Source organism: Solanum dulcamara, chromosome 2, assembly GCF_947179165.1.
Source record: "Solanum dulcamara chromosome 2, daSolDulc1.2, whole genome shotgun sequence".
Lineage (NCBI taxonomy): Eukaryota > Viridiplantae > Streptophyta > Magnoliopsida > Solanales > Solanaceae > Solanum > Solanum dulcamara.
Window position 1 is genome coordinate 1137715 of NC_077238.1, and position 19725 is coordinate 1157439.

Sequence of the window (19725 nt, forward strand, 5' to 3'; positions counted from 1 at the left end):
ACCAAAAGTATTCACAATTGCAAGCACATTTCAAGACTAGACAAAAAGAAAGCTATGAATGAAAGAAACTGTGTAGCAAAACTACAAGGAAAATACAAATATCTAGGTGCTAAGATAAGTACCAATGTGAAACAACTTCAACAAGTTATTTTGATTTTATAGAATACTATGTTAAAACAATCATTAATCTTATTAATATAACAATTCTGAATATGCTCCTTGAAATGAGTAATAAACAGCACTTTGAATCTCCAGCAATACTGGTGTGAGGTCAAGAACTTTCTCTTTTTCACGAGTAAACAAAGTGGCAATTCCAGATGCCTTACTTCATCTTGGAAAAAGCTTTTGATGGCGTTTCTTATTGCCGGATCCTAGCAGGACAGGTGATTTATTCATACCTCTGTGATGCCTTAGTAGTTGCCACCAACGAAATTTGTTAATCACCTTCTTAGTGCTATATTGTTCTTTGTCTACTGGTCTACTGCTGGTATGTTTTGACTTCTTTGAATGCTGGATATGTTGCATCAGTCCCCGAGCAAGGGTATGAAATTGGTCCCCCTTAGGCTTTTTTCCAGCTTGCTTGTCGATTGCTGACTTCCCAAACTTTTCCAAAGCTTTCTCTCCAAATTTTTCATCCTTACTTGAAGAATAGTGGCCAGGGAACCTTTTCTCTCTCTGCCTCAACAAAGATGTTTTTTTCTCCTTACCTTTATCATCATCCTTACCATGATGGTGATGGTGGTGGTGATGATGATGGTGAAAAACTATTGCTAGCTTGTCTTTCAATTTCTTCCACCTTCCGTTATGTTTCTTAGATTTTTTCGAGTTAGCAGATTTGTAGGTGCGTGCAGGACTTGACTTCCTTGATGAAGAATCTGCTGAGTAGTAAGAGGGTTCTTCAAAACGGTCAGACCCTGAAGGATCAAGTGACGAGGATCTCTCCCCCTTGCTTTCATGATCCCTTTCACTACCAAATGAGGATGAGTAACCTTCACGGCCACTGCAGCTTGAGCTGCCCGTATAATCAGTTTGACTACTATCTCTTCGAGGATATGATTCATCTTCTCCATAGCTGCTTGTTTCATCTGAATACCGCGTCTTGGTTCGCGCCTGCCTTGGCAAGGAATCATCTTTGTCACAACTGTAAGTGCTTGTCTGCTGCAGATCTGTCGAGCTGGAAGAGTAAGGTGAGCTTGAATGTGAAACCTCCGATTCCTGTTCATGCGAATGCCTTCTTCTCAGTCGTTTCATGTGATTACTATTCTTCGGATATTTACTAGGATTCTGGTCCAAGTTTGCGTAAGAGCTTCGGGATGGTTTGAATTGACCAAGCTTGTGATTCAATGCTGATCGTCTCATTATTGCCTTCTGTGAATAAGGTGAATCCATTCTGCTCTCATATGTACCGGACCAAGTTAACTTGCTCCCATGATCAATCAATCCTGGAGTGCCTATGTTGTTTCTAGAAATATCTGCTCCAGGCATCTGTCTGGCTGCATTCAATGTTCCTAGCTGCCCAATTTTCTCGTTTGAAGGCATTTGGTTTTGGTTCTGGTTGACCAACATCGCAGGCAAAGCAGCACAAGGATTCTGTCTTGAAGTGCTATTATTTTGATTCCTTAATTGACCCAACGGCTCAAATTGGTCAACGATGGGCTGGATGCTCTGGCCATTAATTATATTTCCTCTCTGTATCTGCCACGGATGCTCTTCAACTAATTCTAGCTCTGTAGACATATCATGATCCTCAGCAGGGACGATGTTTGCTACTATCTGTTGTTGTCTCAACTGATTTGACTGGTAACTACTTGACTCAGGAGGCAGCGATTGATCTGCTGAAATATTTGATATTCTAATTGATGGAATAGTATATCCCGGATACAGTGAACTTGATGTGCCTTTAGGTTCTTGATTATATTGAGTAATCACCTGCTGTAGTGAGTCAAGTTTATCATTCACGACAGCTCCCTCTATCTTCTTGATGGGACTAGCTAACTCTACTTGTGTCACAACGTTAGTTATCGGTTTGAAGTTATGTTCAGCTGCATGTTTATCAGCAAGAACAAGGTCCTTAGCATCCATCTGCAAAGCTAAAATGTGCAATTCGAGTTGTTTAATAACATCATCCGTTGAGAAATGATCATGGTTCTGATCAGGTACCAATCTTATCAGACCAGAAAAGTTATGCACGGATTGTGTAAGATCATTAGCTGGTCTGTCTGTTAACGGAGCCAAAGTTTCTGCACCACTTGATATGCAATGGAGATCAAGCACTTCTTTCGGCTTTGTTCTTTCAGTGCTGACTGATTGCAATGCTTTATGTTGAATATCCTGAGAAAAACTGTCTAAAAGACTATTCTGCTGTTCTTGCAACGCCACGACTTTTGTAGAGTGTGAAGCTTCTATTTCAGAAGATTCATTCTTTATACAAGGAACAAATGGCTTTTCAAATTTTGGGCGCTGACAAATTCTGCAAAACTTTCTTTTCTTTCCAGTTTCACTTGCACTGAAGCTAAATTTTGGACGCTGCGCGCTAGCTGTCTGAGTAATTGGCACGATAAGTTCCTGCTTCTCTTTCGATAAAGTGGAATCCATGAAAACTGTCTCTTTGCCACAACTTTGAATAACATCTGAAGATTTTGATACGTCTAGTAAAGCAAGAGGACGTTGCTTCCCCATATAAACCTGTTGCTGAGGCTGAGGTAAGCTGCGCACACGCGCCTGATTTGCTATGATCTGTGAACAATTAGAACGACATTATAAGTCTAAATAACGAAGATCTAAGCAGAGAAATTTTCAACCACTGGTATTACTAACCAAAGGCCAATATTTTTACACGAGAGATAAAAAGGACAAGACAGGTACCTCAGAATGAGCCTTAAGAACATCATTCGTTGTAGTATCGAGTAAATTCTTTAACATGACTCGCGCTTCATGGTCCAACTGTTTGAAGAAAAAAAACACAAATACTGTCGGAAATAGACCTTAAGAAGAGTCTACACAAGTGTATATAAGATGAAATGTTCAGAAGACAGTCCGGTGCACAAAACAACTTATGTTCGCGCAGGGTAAGGGAAAAGGCCGCAACTCAAGAGTATGATGTACACAACCTACCCCAACGCAAGCATCAATGACTGATTCCACTACTCGAACATGTGACTTATAAGTCATATGGAGACAACTTTACTGTTGTGACACTACATTACTGATGCCAAAAAGAAGGTAAAAGTAATTACTTTGTCACAGTATTCAAAGCTTAAGGCTACATGAAGTTCATAACATCAAACTTTTTTCATCTCAACCCCTTTAAACCCCTTCTCCCCAAAACCAAGAAATTGAAATCCACAAAGTAAAAAAAAAAAAAAAAAAAAAAAGTAAAAAAGAAAACAAACACAAATCTATGGTGGGAATTTAAATTCTTGAATTTCCGTCTGACTCGTAACTCCCACCATTAGCCATCGCACCATCTAAAGCCTATTTACGAGTCCCACTGGGTCTAGAAAGGATAAAGTGTATACAAACCTTACTCCTGTCTCACAAGTAGAGAGGTTGTTTTCAGTAGAAACTCGTCAACTGAAGCCTATTACGAGTATGACCATATAAATAAGCACAAAAAAAAGAAGAAGATAAACTTACACCATCAGAGTTCAAGTTTGAAACACCATCTCTGTCATTTTGCAATAGACCATACAATTGCCTTAAAGCAAGAAGGTTTGATTTTATGTTGTCAAGTTCCATATACTCCTGGTTGACAAACAAGAAAAGTCAGTAGAAATCAAGGGCGGCTCAACCCTAAAGGCCCCAAAAAATAAGGAGGCCAAAAATCCCCCAAATACAGTTCGCTCAAATACGAAAACATACCGAAGATGCACAAAAAAGAAATAAATTCGACCGATTAAACGAAGAACCAAAAGCACTGAGCACACGAGACGAAGGAGATACATACATATGTTAAAATGTTAACGCTGATTGTGAAGCACCGCCAATGGAAGAAACCCTAAGTAGAATTTAAAAAAACTTATGTATTTATTGTTATAGGTTGTTGTTAATCTTTTAGTAATTATTATGCACATATTTTTAAAATTTTATTATTGATATAATTATAATAAAAACTCGTAAACAGTTAAATTTGTAGTTACTTTTAATTTTTAATTTGTCTAATTCACTTTAATTTGAATTAATTATGTCTTAAGCCTTAAGATTGACTTTGTACAATTGTCTTTAATTCTTTGAGATATTTTATTAAATAATTTTAAATTAAATTAAGATAGTTTTAAAAAATGATTTCGACTATAAGAAATGTGATTTTCTGTTATGTTTTTTCATAGCAACCTCAAAAGTTGTCTCTAAAAGCAATAGTTTGGGGGTTTCCATCGTAATTAAGTCCTAGTAATTTTAGTGACAACTAGCTCAATCACCACTTGTTATTCCTCGTATTAACGTTAATAAATCAAAAATTATAAAAATAAAAATAAAAGAAAAATAATATTTGAATCTACATAATTTACTATGTGTCATTAAGGAATTTAATCTCCTCACTGTACTCGAGATTATTGATTATTTCCTCTCAAGATAAAAAAGATAAACTATTAAAGAAGTAGCGGTACTTCAAACTTCAATAATTTTTAGCGAACTCAAAAATCAGCAACAAAATCACACCAAGACTCAACTTTATTTGTAAGAAAATATATGCAGAATAAGGAGAAATTCAATGTTATTAAAAATGAGAGGAAAATTCTCTAATTATAGACAACAAAGGATAGTGTGAACATGTGTTTATTGTGGCTTATCGGAAAAGTCACAATCCTCCACAAAAGTCACAACTTTTCACAAAAGTCGCAACTCTTTAAAAAAAAAATCACAACTTTTGGAAAAGTCACAACCTTTCATTTTTCATTCACACCTTTAAAATCCAACACCACTAATTATAATAATTCATGCATGCTGTAATTAAATCGATCGTTGAAAATAATTTCAAAAAAATTAAGTTCAATTCGAAATTACTAATCGGGTACAATGTAGCCATAAGATCCAGCAATGACGAACATAGATTCATCACACTCAATCAATATTATTTAATTTTAACTTTAGGTGTTTAATTCATGATTCCAAAAATAACGACATGAAATATAACAACAACAACAACTTCAATAAAATCCCACTAAATGGGAAATGCCATAAAATATTTTAATTTATTTTGCATACCTAAAAAGTTTGATTAATCCTTAAAATTTTATTAGCTTCATTTGTGCTATATTAAAAGTATGAAGGTCATTAAAAATGTTGATTGAATTTTTTGCCCTTAATTAAAAGATTCTATTTTAAACACAATCATCTTTTTACAATTTTTCATAAAAATAAACATTTAATTATTTTCCTTGAGTTCAGGACTTCTTTTCATATATGTTTAAGAGCCTTTTTCTTAATTTGGCCATTTTTAATTTTTTACCAAAATTATTTTAGCATAAAAGGAGACGGACTTTTAATATATTTAGTTTTAGAATTAATATTTCTTATATCATGAAAAAACAAGCGCTCCTAAAATATACGAGACAAAATTAGATGTCTATCTTTAATATTAACAAAATTATTGTTGGATATTTTTCTTTAAAAAAATCACCTACATACGTCTAATATTAATTGTCTTATTTTGGTACCAAAATAGCATCCCTATGCTTTTTTAGTAAATTTAATTCAAAGAACATATATGAACAAAGTTAGTCTATGTCGATTTGCCATTATTATAATTGAATTTTTTTAATTTTTTATAAGGTAAATTAAATATATATTTTATTTTAAACATGTTAGTTATTTTTATTAATTATTTTTTTAATAATTACACATACATATAATAATTTTTTTTTATATATATTTATTGTCAATTAACATGACACATACATACAAAACACAAAACACAGGTACATTCAGAGCCCGTTTGGATGAGCTTAAAAAAGTAACTTTTATGTATGAAGTGCTTTTAGAACTTTAAAGTGCTGAAAGTTATTTTTATAAATAAGCAGTTGAGTGTTTGGATAAAAGTGCTTAAATGAGGAAAATTATGTGAATTTTAGGATTAAAAGAATAAAAAGGGTAGTTTGGGAATTTAGTTAAAATATAAGGGATATAAAAGTAATTTCCATGGTCAAAGAAAATGACTTTAAGCACTTAGAAAAAAAAAGTTAGGAATCCTAACTTTTCATTTTTGACTGGCTTAAAGTTAGCATTAGGCAAACACGTCCAAAAGCTGAAAAGGGGACCAACTTAAAGCCAATCCAAACGGGCTCTCAATTGTTACAAGGTTTCCTCATAAGAGGTATTTTTTGTTTTTGCAAATTGAAGACTTGATCTTTTTCTGTCTCTCATGAAAATGGTCTTTTTCAAAAAGGGAGTCTTTTTCTAGTATTCAAGACTCTTTAAACAAGGTATTTTTAAATTGGGTGTCCATAAAATCTTGAATTCTTACAAAAAGGGGTCTTTTTTTGGAAGTTCAAGACTCTTTTTTCTAAAATCTCCCATAAAAATTCAAACTTTTTACAAGGTTTTCTCAAAAGGGTTCCTAATAAATTGAAGACTCTTTTTTTACAAGGTATTTTCAAAAGGGGTCAGTTTTACAAGTTCAAGACTTTTTTTTCTCTAAAATATATGGATAATATAGAAGAAGGATTGTTATTGAAAGAAAGGGAGTTAGTTGAATTGAGATGGGGAGTAATTTGGGAGGAAGTGAAGGAAGTTGGTTACTTGGCTGTTCCTATGATAGTTGTGACACTTTCACAGTATTTATTGTTAACAATATCATTAATGATGGTTGGTCATTTGGGTGAACTTTCCCTCTCAAGTTCTGCCCTTGCTGTTTCTATTGCTGGAGTCACTGGTTTCAGCTTTCTTGTGAGTACCTATTTATTACTTCCTACAAATTTATGTCACAAAAATAATGTTGTTTTAGTCTGCTTATATGGAATTGGACAATTCTCCTCTTAAGAACTACCTTTTGGGGTTAATTAGTCAAGTGTCATATCTTTACATAACATCAGAGTCAAGTCCATCCCTGATTGGGTTACTGGTCCGCGACCCATTTGAGGTTGGGCGTGAAGGCAGTGTTAGAGTTCCACATGAGTTGGTGAATTGGTAGTCATCTGCTTATATAGACTTGAACAATCCTACCCTCAACATAGGCTTATATCTTTAAATAAATAATCTATTATCGCATAAATATCTAAGACTTGTTTTAAAACACAAATTTCAAAAGTCTTCCTATTTCATTTTAGCTTTGTGCTTGATCAAATAGTGCCACGAGAATTGGGACGAGGGAGTATTATTTCTTGAATTTGGATTTAAGTTATATACCTTAAAGTAATAAAGTGCACTGGTTATAGAAGGTTCTGAATCTATTTTTCAGTAACCATAGTAGGCTTAACACGAAAAGTTGCATAGAGTTTAACTTATATATATGTTTTGGTGGATTTGATAGTGTTAAAAATTATTTCACTATGTCGATGTATATAAGTTCCGCTCAGTTTTACTTGTATATATGTTTTAGGCGACCTGATAGAAGTTAAAAATTATAAGACCATCTATGTCGATGTATGTATGTTAAGCTCACTTACATATAGTTATAGATCAATTTTTAAACTATCAATGCAATTTAAAAGCGGTATTTAGGGTGTCATACTCATACTTAATACCTGTACAGTGTCAGTGGATAGAACTTAAACTCTTTCTTCTATATGTGACTTGTAACATGTTACTTTTACAATTTTGGGAACTTACTACAATGTTTTGATGCATACGAGGTTGTTGTTCAATGTTTAAGCAAGATTAGAAATGGTCTTTGGGGGTGGGGGTGTTGTGCAGCCATTGTAGAGAATTTTTTTGTTTAAGCAATATAAGTTATTTAGTTGAATGGATTCAATTTGGTTTTGCCTTTTTGTTTTTGCTCTCTAACTTTTAGTTTTACACGAAGAGAGAATTTTGAACGGGCTTTCTGAAAATGCATAGCTTGTGGAGGATCCGACACACACACCCGATAGTATTTTTGAAGAATCCGAGCAACATAGCATATAAATGCCAAGGAGAAACGGATAGAAGAATAAGAATGTGTTCTAACTAGAGTTAAAGAGCAGAACTTTTTTGCTTTTTTTTTTTAATTTTTAATTTTGAACTTAGAGGCCGTAGTTACAACTCTTGTGTGTTAACAAAGCATTGCTTATAAATGAACAAATTGTCTAGTAACAAGTATTACTTTTTACCATTTTTTGTGCCTCTCCACTGACTAAAATCGAAATGTGTCGTATAGTTGGGAATGGCCACTGCACTAGAAACTCTTTGTGGACAGGCTTTCGGAGCTAAACAATATCAAAGACTTGGTGCTCAAACATACACAGGCATTTTTTCTCTCTTCATTGTTTGCATTCCCCTTGCAGTTTTATGGCTATATGTGGGGAAATTGCTTATTTTGATCGGGCAAGATCCTCAGATTTCTCATGAAGCCGGCAAGTTCATTAAGTGGCTGATTCCTGCTCTCTTCGCTTACGCAAATCTTCAGCCACTTATTCGGTACTTTCTAATGCAAAGTATGATTGCTCCAATGCTCATAAGCTCTTGCATTACGATATGCTTCCACATACTGCTGTCTTGGGTGCTAGTGTTTAGCTCTGGCTTAGGTAATATTGGGGCAGCAGTGGCTGTTGGTATATCGGTGTGGTTGAATGACATAATTCTTGCTTCATACTTGAGGTTGTCTCCTGCTTGTGCAAAAACGCGTGCACCAGTGTCATGGGAGATTGTCAACGGAATGAGAGAGTTCTTTCAGTTTGCTATCCCTTCTGCTATCATGATTTGGTAGTTCAACAACCTTGCTCCGCCTATTTTAATAATTTAAAAATACACTTTACCTTCACATGTCATTCTACGAAACTCATGCTACGTTTTGTATTGGTAGTCTTGAATGGTGGTCATTTGAGCTGCGCATCTTACTATCCGGACTATTGCCGAATCCCCAACTTGAAACTTCAGTACTATCTATATGGTATACTCTAAATATCATTTTGTGTTGCTCAGACTCTCCAAAAATATTGCTGCATCAGATCCTCCAAAAATACGCTACTTTTGGAGGATTTGACACGCATCTAACAACATTTTTGAAGAGTCCGAGCAAACATAGATCTCGCTCGTAAATGATTGATTCAATTAGTAATATGATCTACAAGGTCCTAAAATTGCTCGTTTCTTGTGATATTCCATGGTGCAGTCTGAATACTACTAATACTCTTTATGCAATTCCATTTGGTCTCTCTGGCGCTGTAAGGTATGTTTGAATATCGAATCGAACATTCCCTCACTCGAGTTTTTTGTACTATGCATGTTGGTGAATTTTTTCTTAACGTGCATACATATAAATTGTTGAATCAGCCACTGACAGATACATGACATAAACGGACGTATGACTAATTGTGGCACTATGCACATTGTAGGTGTCGCGAGGGGATGTGGTTGGCAGCATATCGGAGCCTATGTCAATCTTGCTTCGTTTTACCTTTTTGGAATTCCTATCGCTGCTTCATTAGCGTTTTGGCTCAACTTTCGAGGAAAAGGCCTGTGGATCGGCATACTTTCTGGTTCAGCTTTGCAAACTATTCTACTCTCTGTTATTACATGCTGCACAAATTGGAAAAAACAAGCTGCAATGGCAAGGGAGAGGCTTCACGCTGCTGAAAAATCATCAGTAGATAACATGCTGTCATAAAAAACATGTAGAAAATTCTCTTCGAAATACTCGAATAATGTTATATGGTTTCTTGAGGCATCTTTGCTCCTTGAAGCCCGAATAATAAGAAGCCAAGCGTCATTTCCTAATTGTTAGCGGAGTCATGACAACCATCGAGATAACCTCGTAATACTGTCGAGGTCGAGGATCATGGTAGAAGGTTAGTAGGTGTTGAGGATTGTTGTATTTCTAGTTGTATGATTTTGGTATCACGTAGTTTCTTTTCTCTAATATGTATTAATATCTATTGCTACACTTGTTTTGTGCACTGCTATTTTATTATCTCTTTTTCTTTTTCTTTTACTTTCAAATTGGATCATTTTTATATCCTTCTTTTAGTAAATATTTGCTAAGACGATTGTACCACATTCGCCCTAATTGTTTCTGTCCATATAAGAATTTTTGTAATTTTATTGAACAAGTTTCTTGGGAATCTTCATATATTTCAGGCATTTTAAATCCTTCAGGAATTTTCATAAAAATATCGTTATCCAGAGAACCATATAAATAGGCTGTAACGACATCCATCAGATGCATGCGAAGTTTTTCATGAACTGCCAAATTTATAAGATACCTGAAAGTGATTGCATCCACCACAAGAGAATATGTTTTCATATAATCAATGTCTGATCTTTGCGAAAATCCTTGTGCCACAAGTCGTGTTATATATTTTATGATTTTATTTTTCTCATTTCTTTTTCGCACAAAGACCTATTTGTACCCCACTGATTTTATACCTTCAGGTGTTCAGATTATCGGTCCGAAAATTTTGCGTTTTTCAAGCGAAACTAATTCAACTTAAATTGCATCTTTTCATTTTGGTCAATCATTCCTCTGTCTACATTCATCGACAGATTTTGATTCAAGATCCCCATTTTGTTGCATTATTTCAATAGCAACATTATAAGCAAAAAGATTGTCGACAATTACATTATTTCAGTTCTATATTTTTCCTAATGAGACATAATTTATTAAAATTTCTTTATCATTTTCAGGCGCCTTAACCTCTTCGAAGGTCTTATCAATTGTTATGTCTCCTCGCTCTTCTTGAGTAAGTTCTTTCATATCGTGACCATCTTGATTGTTTGCTCCTTTTTTGAGGATTTTTATCTTTGGAACCGATCGGTCTACCACATTTTAAATGTGGTTTAGACTCATTTGCATTAATTAATAGTCCTACTGGGACATCAATTCGAATTGGAGCATTAGCAGCTGGAATATGAGATTTAGTAACTCTTGATAGGTCAGTGAATACATTTGGCAATTGATTTGCAAGATTTTGCAAATGAATTATCTTTTGAACTTTCAGTTCACATTTATTTGTACGAGAATCTAAATGAGATAGTGATAATGCATTCCAATCTATTTCTCTTTTCAATTGTTTATTTTCTCCCCCTAATATTGGGTATACTGATTCATCAAAATGACAATCAACAAATCTTGCAGTAAATAAATCTCCAGTCATAAGTTCTAAATATTTTATGATAGAAGAAGATTCATACCCAACATATATTCTCAAACTTCTCTGGGGTCCCATTTTTGTGCGTTGTGGTGGAGCAATTGGAACATATACTGCACATCTAAATATTCTAAGATGAAAAATGTTCGGCTCCTAACCAAAAGTCAATTGTAATGGGAAGACTTTATGATAACTTGTGGATCTAATCCGCACAAAACTTGCTACATGCAAAATAACATGACCCCATAATGAAATGAGAAGTTTTGTTCTCATAAGCATTGGCCTAGCAATTAATTAGAGACGTTTAATTAATGATTCCGCTAGACCATTTTGAGTATAAACATAAGCAATCGGATGCTCAACTGTTATCTCAGTGGACAAACAATAATCATTAAATGCCTTAGATGTGAACTCGCCAATATTATTAAGACGAATTGTCTTTATTGCATAATCTTCAAATTGTACTCTTAACTTGATTATTTGAGCAAGTAATCTCGCAAATGTCATATTACAAGTTGATAATAATCATACATGTGACCATCTTGTAGATGCATCTATTAAAACCATATAATATTTGAATGGTCCACATTATAGGTGAATGAGCCCACATATATCACCCTGTATACGTTCCAAAAATGTTGGGAATTCAATGCCCACTTTGATTACTGATGGTCTAGTAATCAATTTGTCTTGAGAACATGCAGCACAAGAGAATTCTTTAAATTGAAGAATCGTTTGGTTCTTCAAGGAGTGTCCATGTGAACTCTCAATTATTTTGCGCATCGTATTAGAACCGAGATGGCCCAACCGATGATGCCAAATAATAAAATCATTTGAGTTATGCATGTGTTTTAACCATGCTAATACTTGTGAAGTATAAGCCGGATGAAAAAGCGAGTAACTTTTCAAGTATAAACTTTTTTTCCGACATCATTGTAGTAATGTAAAAATATTCATTTTTTTCATCATTTTTTGTCTCAATATAATAACCATTTTGACGAATGTCTTTGAAACTTAATAAATTTCTTTGAGACTTACTACAATATAATGCTTCATTAATTATTAAATTTGTTCCTCCGATAAGTACAACTTTAGCTTTTCCGGATTCTTCAATTAATCTTGTACTACGAGATATTATATTAATATTAACTTCTTTCATAATCAAACAAGAGAAATATTTTTTATCTCTTAAAATAGTGTGTGTTGTGGCACTATCAATAAGACACATATCATCATAATTGATTTTGGATCCAACTGATGACTGAAAAATTTCCATATTCTTCATAAATAAAAAGATACATTATAAGAATGTGAAAAACTAACAACATGAAAACTTTAAAAAATTGCACTGCCTTAAAAAATATTTTTACGAAGGACAACATAATATCAAACATAATAAGAAAATAGTAAGTATTTTTATAATATTTATCCAGTTAAATATTGGTAGGAGTCAGGTCTGCGTACACTTTACCCTCCCCAGACCCTACGATGTGGGATTTCACTGGGTTGTTGTTGTTGTTGTTGTTATCCAGTTAAATGATCAATTCTTTAGTCATTATTCATAAAGTATTCAGCTTCCAAATAAGTAATATTTAGCAGATCTCTAAAATCGTCATCTTTATAAGCAATATTTGCCTCAATATTTTCATGTTTATTTGAGGGGGTTGCTTCATCATCATTATTTTGAAAATTCAAGTGCGCCTCCACATTCTTATCTCTTCTTTTAAGAGAGTCTTGATAAAGTTTCACAAAATGATCGGGCGTACGACATTCACGTGCCCAATGACCCTTTATACCAAATCGGTGGAAAATATTGAATTTACCTCTGAAAGGATTATTTTGAGTTACTTTATTGTTCTCATGTTTATTTTCATCATGATGACGATAATTGTTTCGTCCTCGCCCACATCCACGATCGCGGCCACGATAATTATTTTGTCTCAATTCAGACTGATTATGTGATGCTACAACATTCACTTCAAAGAATGGAGCAGACCAGTGGAACGGGTTGCATGATTTTTCATCAGTAAAGTATTATTCTGCTCAGCCACAAGTAGGCATGTAATTAATTCATAATACTTTTAAATTCTTTTTCACGATATTGTTGTTGTAGCAACACATTTGAAGCGTGAAAAGTGAAAAGAGTTTTTTCAATCAAGTTATCATCAGTGATAGTATCTCCACATAATTTTAACATGGAACTTACCTTGTGGATAACAAAATTATACTCTGTTACAGTTTTAAAATTTTGAAATCGAAAATGTATCCAGTCATATCGGGCTTTTGGTAACACCATAAGTTTTAGGTGGTGATATCAATTCTTCAAATTAGTCCATAATTCAATGGGGTATTTCACAGTTAAATATTCAATTTTTAATCCTTCATGAATATGACGACGGAGAAAAATTATGGCTTTTGTTTTATCTTGACTTGATACTTTATTATCTTGTTTAATAGTATCACCAAGACCTTTAACGTCAATGTGAATTTCAGCATCAAAGATTTATGATAAATAATTTTTTTCAGAAATGTCAAGTACCACAAATTTAAGTTTTGATAAATTTGACATGATAAAATTGAGATAGAAATTAATTTAGAAAGAATAAAGATAACTAAAATTAAATTTTTTTTAATAGATATACCTGATATAGAAGTTAATATATCTGGAAAAAATTAAAATTTCGTGCTAATAATGTGTAATTAAAGAAATTAACTTAGTAAAATAAAGAGAAAAAAGTAAGAAATAATATCACAAGAGAGGAGAATTTTGTAGTATTGTGTATTTGTTCTTATCAAGTATGTTCTTTTTTTCATTGCAGTACGGAAGGACGTCTTGTCTACACATGTTTCAATGGGTGGATCCCACATGGAAAAAGACATCTATTTCCTAACCCTTTTTAATTATTTTAAGACACTTTTTACAAGCTATTTTCAAAAGGGGTGGTTTTGTCTCATCGCTCTCCGTATAAATCTTGAATTCTAACAAGGTATTTCAAAAGGGGCCCTTTTTGGAAGTTCGAGACTCCTTTTTTTTTTTTAATTTACGTAAAAATTCAAGCTTTTTACAAGGTTTTCTCAAAAGGGTTCCTTTTACAAATTCAAGACTTCTTTTACAAGGTATTTTCAAAAGGGATCTTTTTTAAAAGTTCAAGACTCCTTAAAAAAACATGGAGAATGTGGAAGATGGATTGTTAGTGAAAGAAAGGGAGTTAGTTGAATTGAGATGGGGAGTAATTTGGGAGGAAGGGAAGGAGGTTGGTTACTTGGCTGGTCCTATGATAGTTGTGACACTTTCACAGTATTTTTTGCAAACAATTTCATTGATGATGGTTGGTCATTTGGGTGAACTTTCCCTCTCAAGTACTGCCATTGCTGTTTCTATTGCTGGAGTTACTGGTTTCAGCTTTCTTGTGAGTACATTTTATTATCCTAATTTATTGAGACACTTTCCTTTTTAGTTTTTTTTTAAAAAATTGTCACTTTTTTGTTATTAGAAATACACAACTTTAAAATTCCTCTTTTACTCTTGTTAGAGTGGGTTAGAGTCCCACGACCATGGGAGAATGTATATGGACTTGGTAATACTCCTCAATAGCTAGCTTCTGAGGCTCATGTGTCAGAACTAGGTTCATCCCCCCTGTCCAACCTCCCTTGGACATGAAGGAGGTGTTAGAGTGGTTGGGGAACTGATTGATGATCTACTTATATATGGACTTGGATAATTCTCCCTCACGAGTTATCTTTTGGAGTTGTGTTAGGTACACGCATCTTATCTTTACAACTCTCTGAAATAATTTATAGTCACACTAATATCTGAGGTTTGTTTTAGATCACAAATTTCAAAAGTATTCCTAATCACATAGTGCCACATGTTGGGTCGTAGGGAGTATTATTTCTTGGATATGAATTAAGCTATGTACATCTTCAGTTTAATTGCACCCATTATAGTAGGTTCTGACTCTATTTTCCAGTAACGATAGCAGGCTTAACATGAAGAGTTGCATAGAGTTTAACTTATATATCCGGACTGTCATATCACCTTTATCTTTATAGCAGAATCCTTATTATTAAGATTACAAATTTCCTTTTGTTTTGGAGGGTTGGAGTATAAATGCTTCAGTATATGCAGTTTAATTGGTTGTACTAGGTTCACACTCTATTTTTTCAGGTAATTATAGTAGGCTTAACATGAAGAGTTGCATAGAGTTTTAACTTATATACGCCTATGGATGTCGATGTATATAAGTTAAGCTCAGTTTTACTTGTATATATATTTTAGGTGACCTTATCGTGCTAAAAGTTATTACACTATGGATGTTGATTTATATAAGTTAAACTTAGTTTTAGCGGTATATATGCTTTAGCTGACCTGATAGAAGTTAAAAATTATGGCACTGTCTATGTCGATGCGTGTATGTTAATCTCAGTTACTTATAGTCGTAGATCAATTTAACTAGTTCTAGAAGGTTCTCGCCTTACCTAGTTATATATTTTAGGGTGTCATACTCATACTTAATACCTATACAGTGTCAGCGGATAGAACTTAAATTCTTTCTTGTATATGTAACTTGTAATGTTTTATGTTTACAATTTTGGGAACTTACTAATATTTCCGTTTGAATTAGTTTGTTTTACTTTCCTTTTTAGTCCGTTTGGGAACTTACACTGTCTATGTCAATATATGTATGTCCTTTTTAGTACAATATTTTGATGTATACAAGGTTGTTGCTCAATTTTTCAGCAGGAATAGAAATGGTCTTTGGGGTTGAGAGGTTGGGGGTTGCTGTGCAGCCATTATAGAGATTATTTTGTTAAAGCAATGAAGCTATAAGTTATTTAGTTGAATGGATTCAATTTGGTTTTCCCTTTTTGAGTTTTGCTCTCTAGCTTTTATTTTTTACATGAAGAGAGAATTTTGAATGGGAATAAGGTAAACCAGAGTAACCTATAAACTATGTTGCTCGGACCTTCCAAAAATGGGTAGCTTGTGGAGGATCCAACATACACCCGACAGTATTTTTAAAGAATCCGAGCAACATAGCATATAAATGCTAAGGAGAAACAGATAGAAGAATAAGAATGCGTTCTAACTAGAGTTAAAGAGCAGAACTTTTTTTTTGTTATTTTCTATTTTCAACTTAGAGGGCGTAGTTATAAATCTTGTGTGATTAACAAAGCATTGCTTATAAATGAACAAATTGTCTAGTAACAAGTATTACTTTTTACCCTTTTTTTGTGCCTCTCCACCTGCTAAAATCTAAATATGTCGTGTAGTTGGGAATGGGCACTGCACTAGAAACTCTTTGCGGACAGGCTTTCGGAGCTAAACAATATCAAAGACTTGGTACTCAGACATACACAGCCATTTTCTCTCTCTTCATTGCTTGCATTCCCATTGCAGTTTTATGGATATATGTGGGGAAATTGCTTACTTTGATCGGGCAAGATCCTCAGATTTCTCATGAAGCCGGCAAGTTCATTAAGTGGCTGATTCCTGCTCTCTTTGCTTACGCAAATCTTCAGCCACTTATTCGGTACTTTCTAATGCAAAGTATGATTGCTCCAATGCTCATAAGCTCTTGCATTACGATATGCTTCCACATACCGCTGTCCTGGGTGCTAGTGTTTAGCTCTGGCTTAGGTAATATTGGCGCAGCATTGGCTATTGGTATATCGATGTGGTTGAATGTCATAATCCTTGCTTCATACATGAGGTTGTCTCCTGCTTGTGCAAAAACCCGTGCACCAGTGTCATGGGAGATCGTCAACGGAATGAGAGAGTTCTTTCAGTTTGCTATCCCTTCTGCTATCATGATTTGGTAGTTCAACAACCTATCTCCGCCTATTTTAATAATTTTAACACACTTTACCTTCACATGTCTTCTACGAAGCTCATGCTACATTTTGTATTTTGTAGTCTTGAATGGTGGTCATTTGAGCTGCTCATCTTACTATCCGGAGTATTGCCGAATCCCCAACTTGAAACTTCAGTACTATCTATATGGTATGTTCTGAATCTCATTCTATGTTACTCAGAGTCTCCAAAAATATTGTCGCACCCGTGTCGGATCCTCCAAAAAACACTACTTTTGGAATATCTAACACGCACCCGCCAATATTTTTGAAGAGTCTGAACAAACATAGATCTCACCCGTAATTGATCGATTCAGTTGGTAATATGATCTACAAGGTCCTAAAATTGCTAATTTCTTGTGACACTCCATGGTACAGCCTGAATACTATTTCTACCCTTTATGCAATTCCATTTGGTCTCTCTGGTGCTGTAAGGTATGTTTGAATATCTAATCGAAGCTTCCGTTTCCACATAGTTTTTTTCTTCTTGAAATATGTGGTTGTTGAACTCCTGTTTACTTTCAGCACTCGAGTTTCTAATCAATTAGGAGCTGGGAATCCTCAAGGAGCTCGCGTATCCGTGATTTCTGTAATGCTTATTGCGGCCACAGAGACAATACTAGTAAGCACAGCTGTATTTGTTAGCCGAAACGTATTTGGCTACATTTTCAGCAACGAGAAGGAAGTCGTGGACTATGTTGCAAACATGGCTCCTCTTCTATGTCTATCAGTCATTACTGACAGCTTTCAAGGATCCCTTTCAGGTTAGACTTTCTTTACATCAAGTTATTTCAAGAAAATGTGACTACTATGAGTGGCGGGCCTTGTTTTCAACTGAATCCCCTTTGCCGGAAAATTTTACAATCTATACAGGTTTACTACAAGAAAAGGTAACTAATACCGGTAGGAGTGTCACATTTATCTAGTGGGTTTAACTGAATCCCCTTTTTCCAGAAAAATGTATTATGTATATAAGATATGGTACTTGGGTCTAACTTAACCCGAAAAGCTAGCTCATCATGGGAGGATTCTCCAAATCCATATAAGCAGATCCTCAGTCCCTTCAACCAATGTGGGAGTCTAACCCACTGTAACAATAACAAATACTGATAGCGGAGCCACATTTACCTAGGGGGTTCAACGAATCCCCTTTGCTGGAAAATTGTACGATGCATATTGGTGAATTTTTACTTAACGCGCATATATATATGACAAAAACGGATGTAGGACTAATTGTGGCATTATGCACATTGTAGGTGTCGCAAGGGGATGTGGTTGGCAGCATATCGGAGCCTATGTCAATCTTGCTTCGTTTTACCTTTTTGGAATTCCCATCGCTGCTTCATTAGCGTTTTGGCTCAACTTTCGAGGAAAAGGCCTGTGGATCGGCATACTTTCTGGTGCAGCTCTGCAAACTATTCTACTCTCTGTTATAACATGCTGCACAAATTGGGAAAAACAAGCTGCAATGGCAAGGGAGAGGCTTCAGGCTGATGAAAAATCATCAGTAGATAACACGCTGAAGTAAATAAAATGTTACAAAATTCTCTTTGAAAAATACTCGAATAATGTTATATGGTTTATTGAGGCATCTATGCTCCGTGAATCCGCGTATAACAAGAGGCCAAGTGTCATTTCCTAGTTGTTTGCAGAGCCACGACAACCATCGAGATAACCTCCTGATATATGCTGCACTTACTATCGAGATTATGAATTATGGTAGAAGATTAGCATGTAGTTGAGGATCCTCCTACTTCTAGTTGTATGATTTCAGTATCATCTTGAAATTTACATTGAATATATACTCTTAAATTTCCATATTAAACTTGACATGCATATTAGTAGTAATTTTTATATACAACTCTATCCTACAATGGAGTAGTTTAGCTATAATTCACACTGAGTATATAAGGTAATTTTTTTTTCAAGAGGGAGAGAGAGATTTTAGATGAACACAAGAGTAGAAGTTTAGGTGACCCTATAATCGATGAGTTTTTATTATACTTATTGTCTCCAAAGGATGAGAACTAATCATATAGCAGTAATATCGAGAATTCAAGTATACTATACATTATTAATCTGATCTCCTCCCAAATTAATTGTTACTTTAACTCAAAAAAGTTATCCCACAATAATTATCGTTTAAGAAATTCAAGATTAAGTTAAAGTTGACAATTATTTTCAATTAAACCTTTAATATTAATAAGAATGTGCAATTAAACCATTAATATTAATAAGAATGTGCAATATTTAAGAGGACAAAATAGATTTACTTTCATTAAATAAGGATAACTTTATAAAATATATCTTGTATTTTTAAATAGACATAAAAAGAGTTTAAAATAACAATTAAAATAAGATTGATGGAGTATTATATGCAACAAGTTTCTTTCTTGGTAGAGTCAAAATCAACTTAAAATATTTCGTTTTTTTAAAAATAGTTTTTTATATCCAAATTATTAGGTGTGCAAGTATTCTAGCTAAATTATCACCATATATTTATCGAAACACACTTCAATTATTAATTGCTCACTTTTTTTATTTGAACGATAGTGATATTCCAAGTAGAAAACTCACACACTTATCTGAAATATCAACAATCAAAACGAGATTGAGAGAGTATTATATACAATAATTTTTTTTATTGGAA

At 34.2% G+C, this 19725-nt stretch overlaps 3 protein-coding genes across 4 annotated transcripts; 2 read left to right on the forward strand and 1 right to left on the reverse strand.

Annotated features, from left to right (window-relative positions):
* Window positions 1-59: 59 nt before the first annotated feature.
* On the reverse strand, window positions 60-3948 carry LOC129879897 (uncharacterized). The gene is made up of 4 exons (XM_055953629.1): window positions 3862-3948; window positions 3637-3744; window positions 2866-2943; window positions 60-2736 (listed from the first exon to the last, which is right to left on the reverse strand). The coding sequence occupies exons 1-4, from the start codon at window positions 3946-3948 to the stop codon at window positions 328-330; spliced, it is 2682 nt and encodes an 893-aa protein (XP_055809604.1). The 3' UTR covers window positions 60-327.
* A 2492-nt stretch (window positions 3949-6440) lies between these two features.
* Window positions 6441-10029, forward strand: LOC129879898 (protein DETOXIFICATION 14-like). The gene is made up of 5 exons (XM_055953631.1): window positions 6441-6885; window positions 8294-8838; window positions 8939-9025; window positions 9248-9304; window positions 9471-10029. Exons 1-5 carry the CDS (start codon window positions 6643-6645, stop codon window positions 9709-9711), a joined length of 1173 nt encoding a protein of 390 aa, XP_055809606.1. The 5' UTR covers window positions 6441-6642; the 3' UTR covers window positions 9712-10029.
* Window positions 10030-14171: 4142 nt separating this feature from the next.
* LOC129879899 (protein DETOXIFICATION 12-like) lies at window positions 14172-18923 on the forward strand. Of its 2 annotated transcripts, none has more exons than XM_055953632.1 (6): window positions 14172-14632; window positions 16497-17041; window positions 17140-17226; window positions 17454-17510; window positions 17601-17839; window positions 18332-18923. In XM_055953632.1, exons 1-6 carry the CDS (start codon window positions 14390-14392, stop codon window positions 18601-18603), a joined length of 1443 nt encoding a protein of 480 aa, XP_055809607.1. In that variant the 5' UTR covers window positions 14172-14389; the 3' UTR covers window positions 18604-18923. The 2 variants fall into 2 exon arrangements, with proteins under 2 accessions (XP_055809607.1, XP_055809608.1); XM_055953633.1 differs by lacking the exon at window positions 14172-14632 and adding an exon at window positions 14789-14980.
* The last annotated feature ends 802 nt before the right edge of the window (window positions 18924-19725 follow it).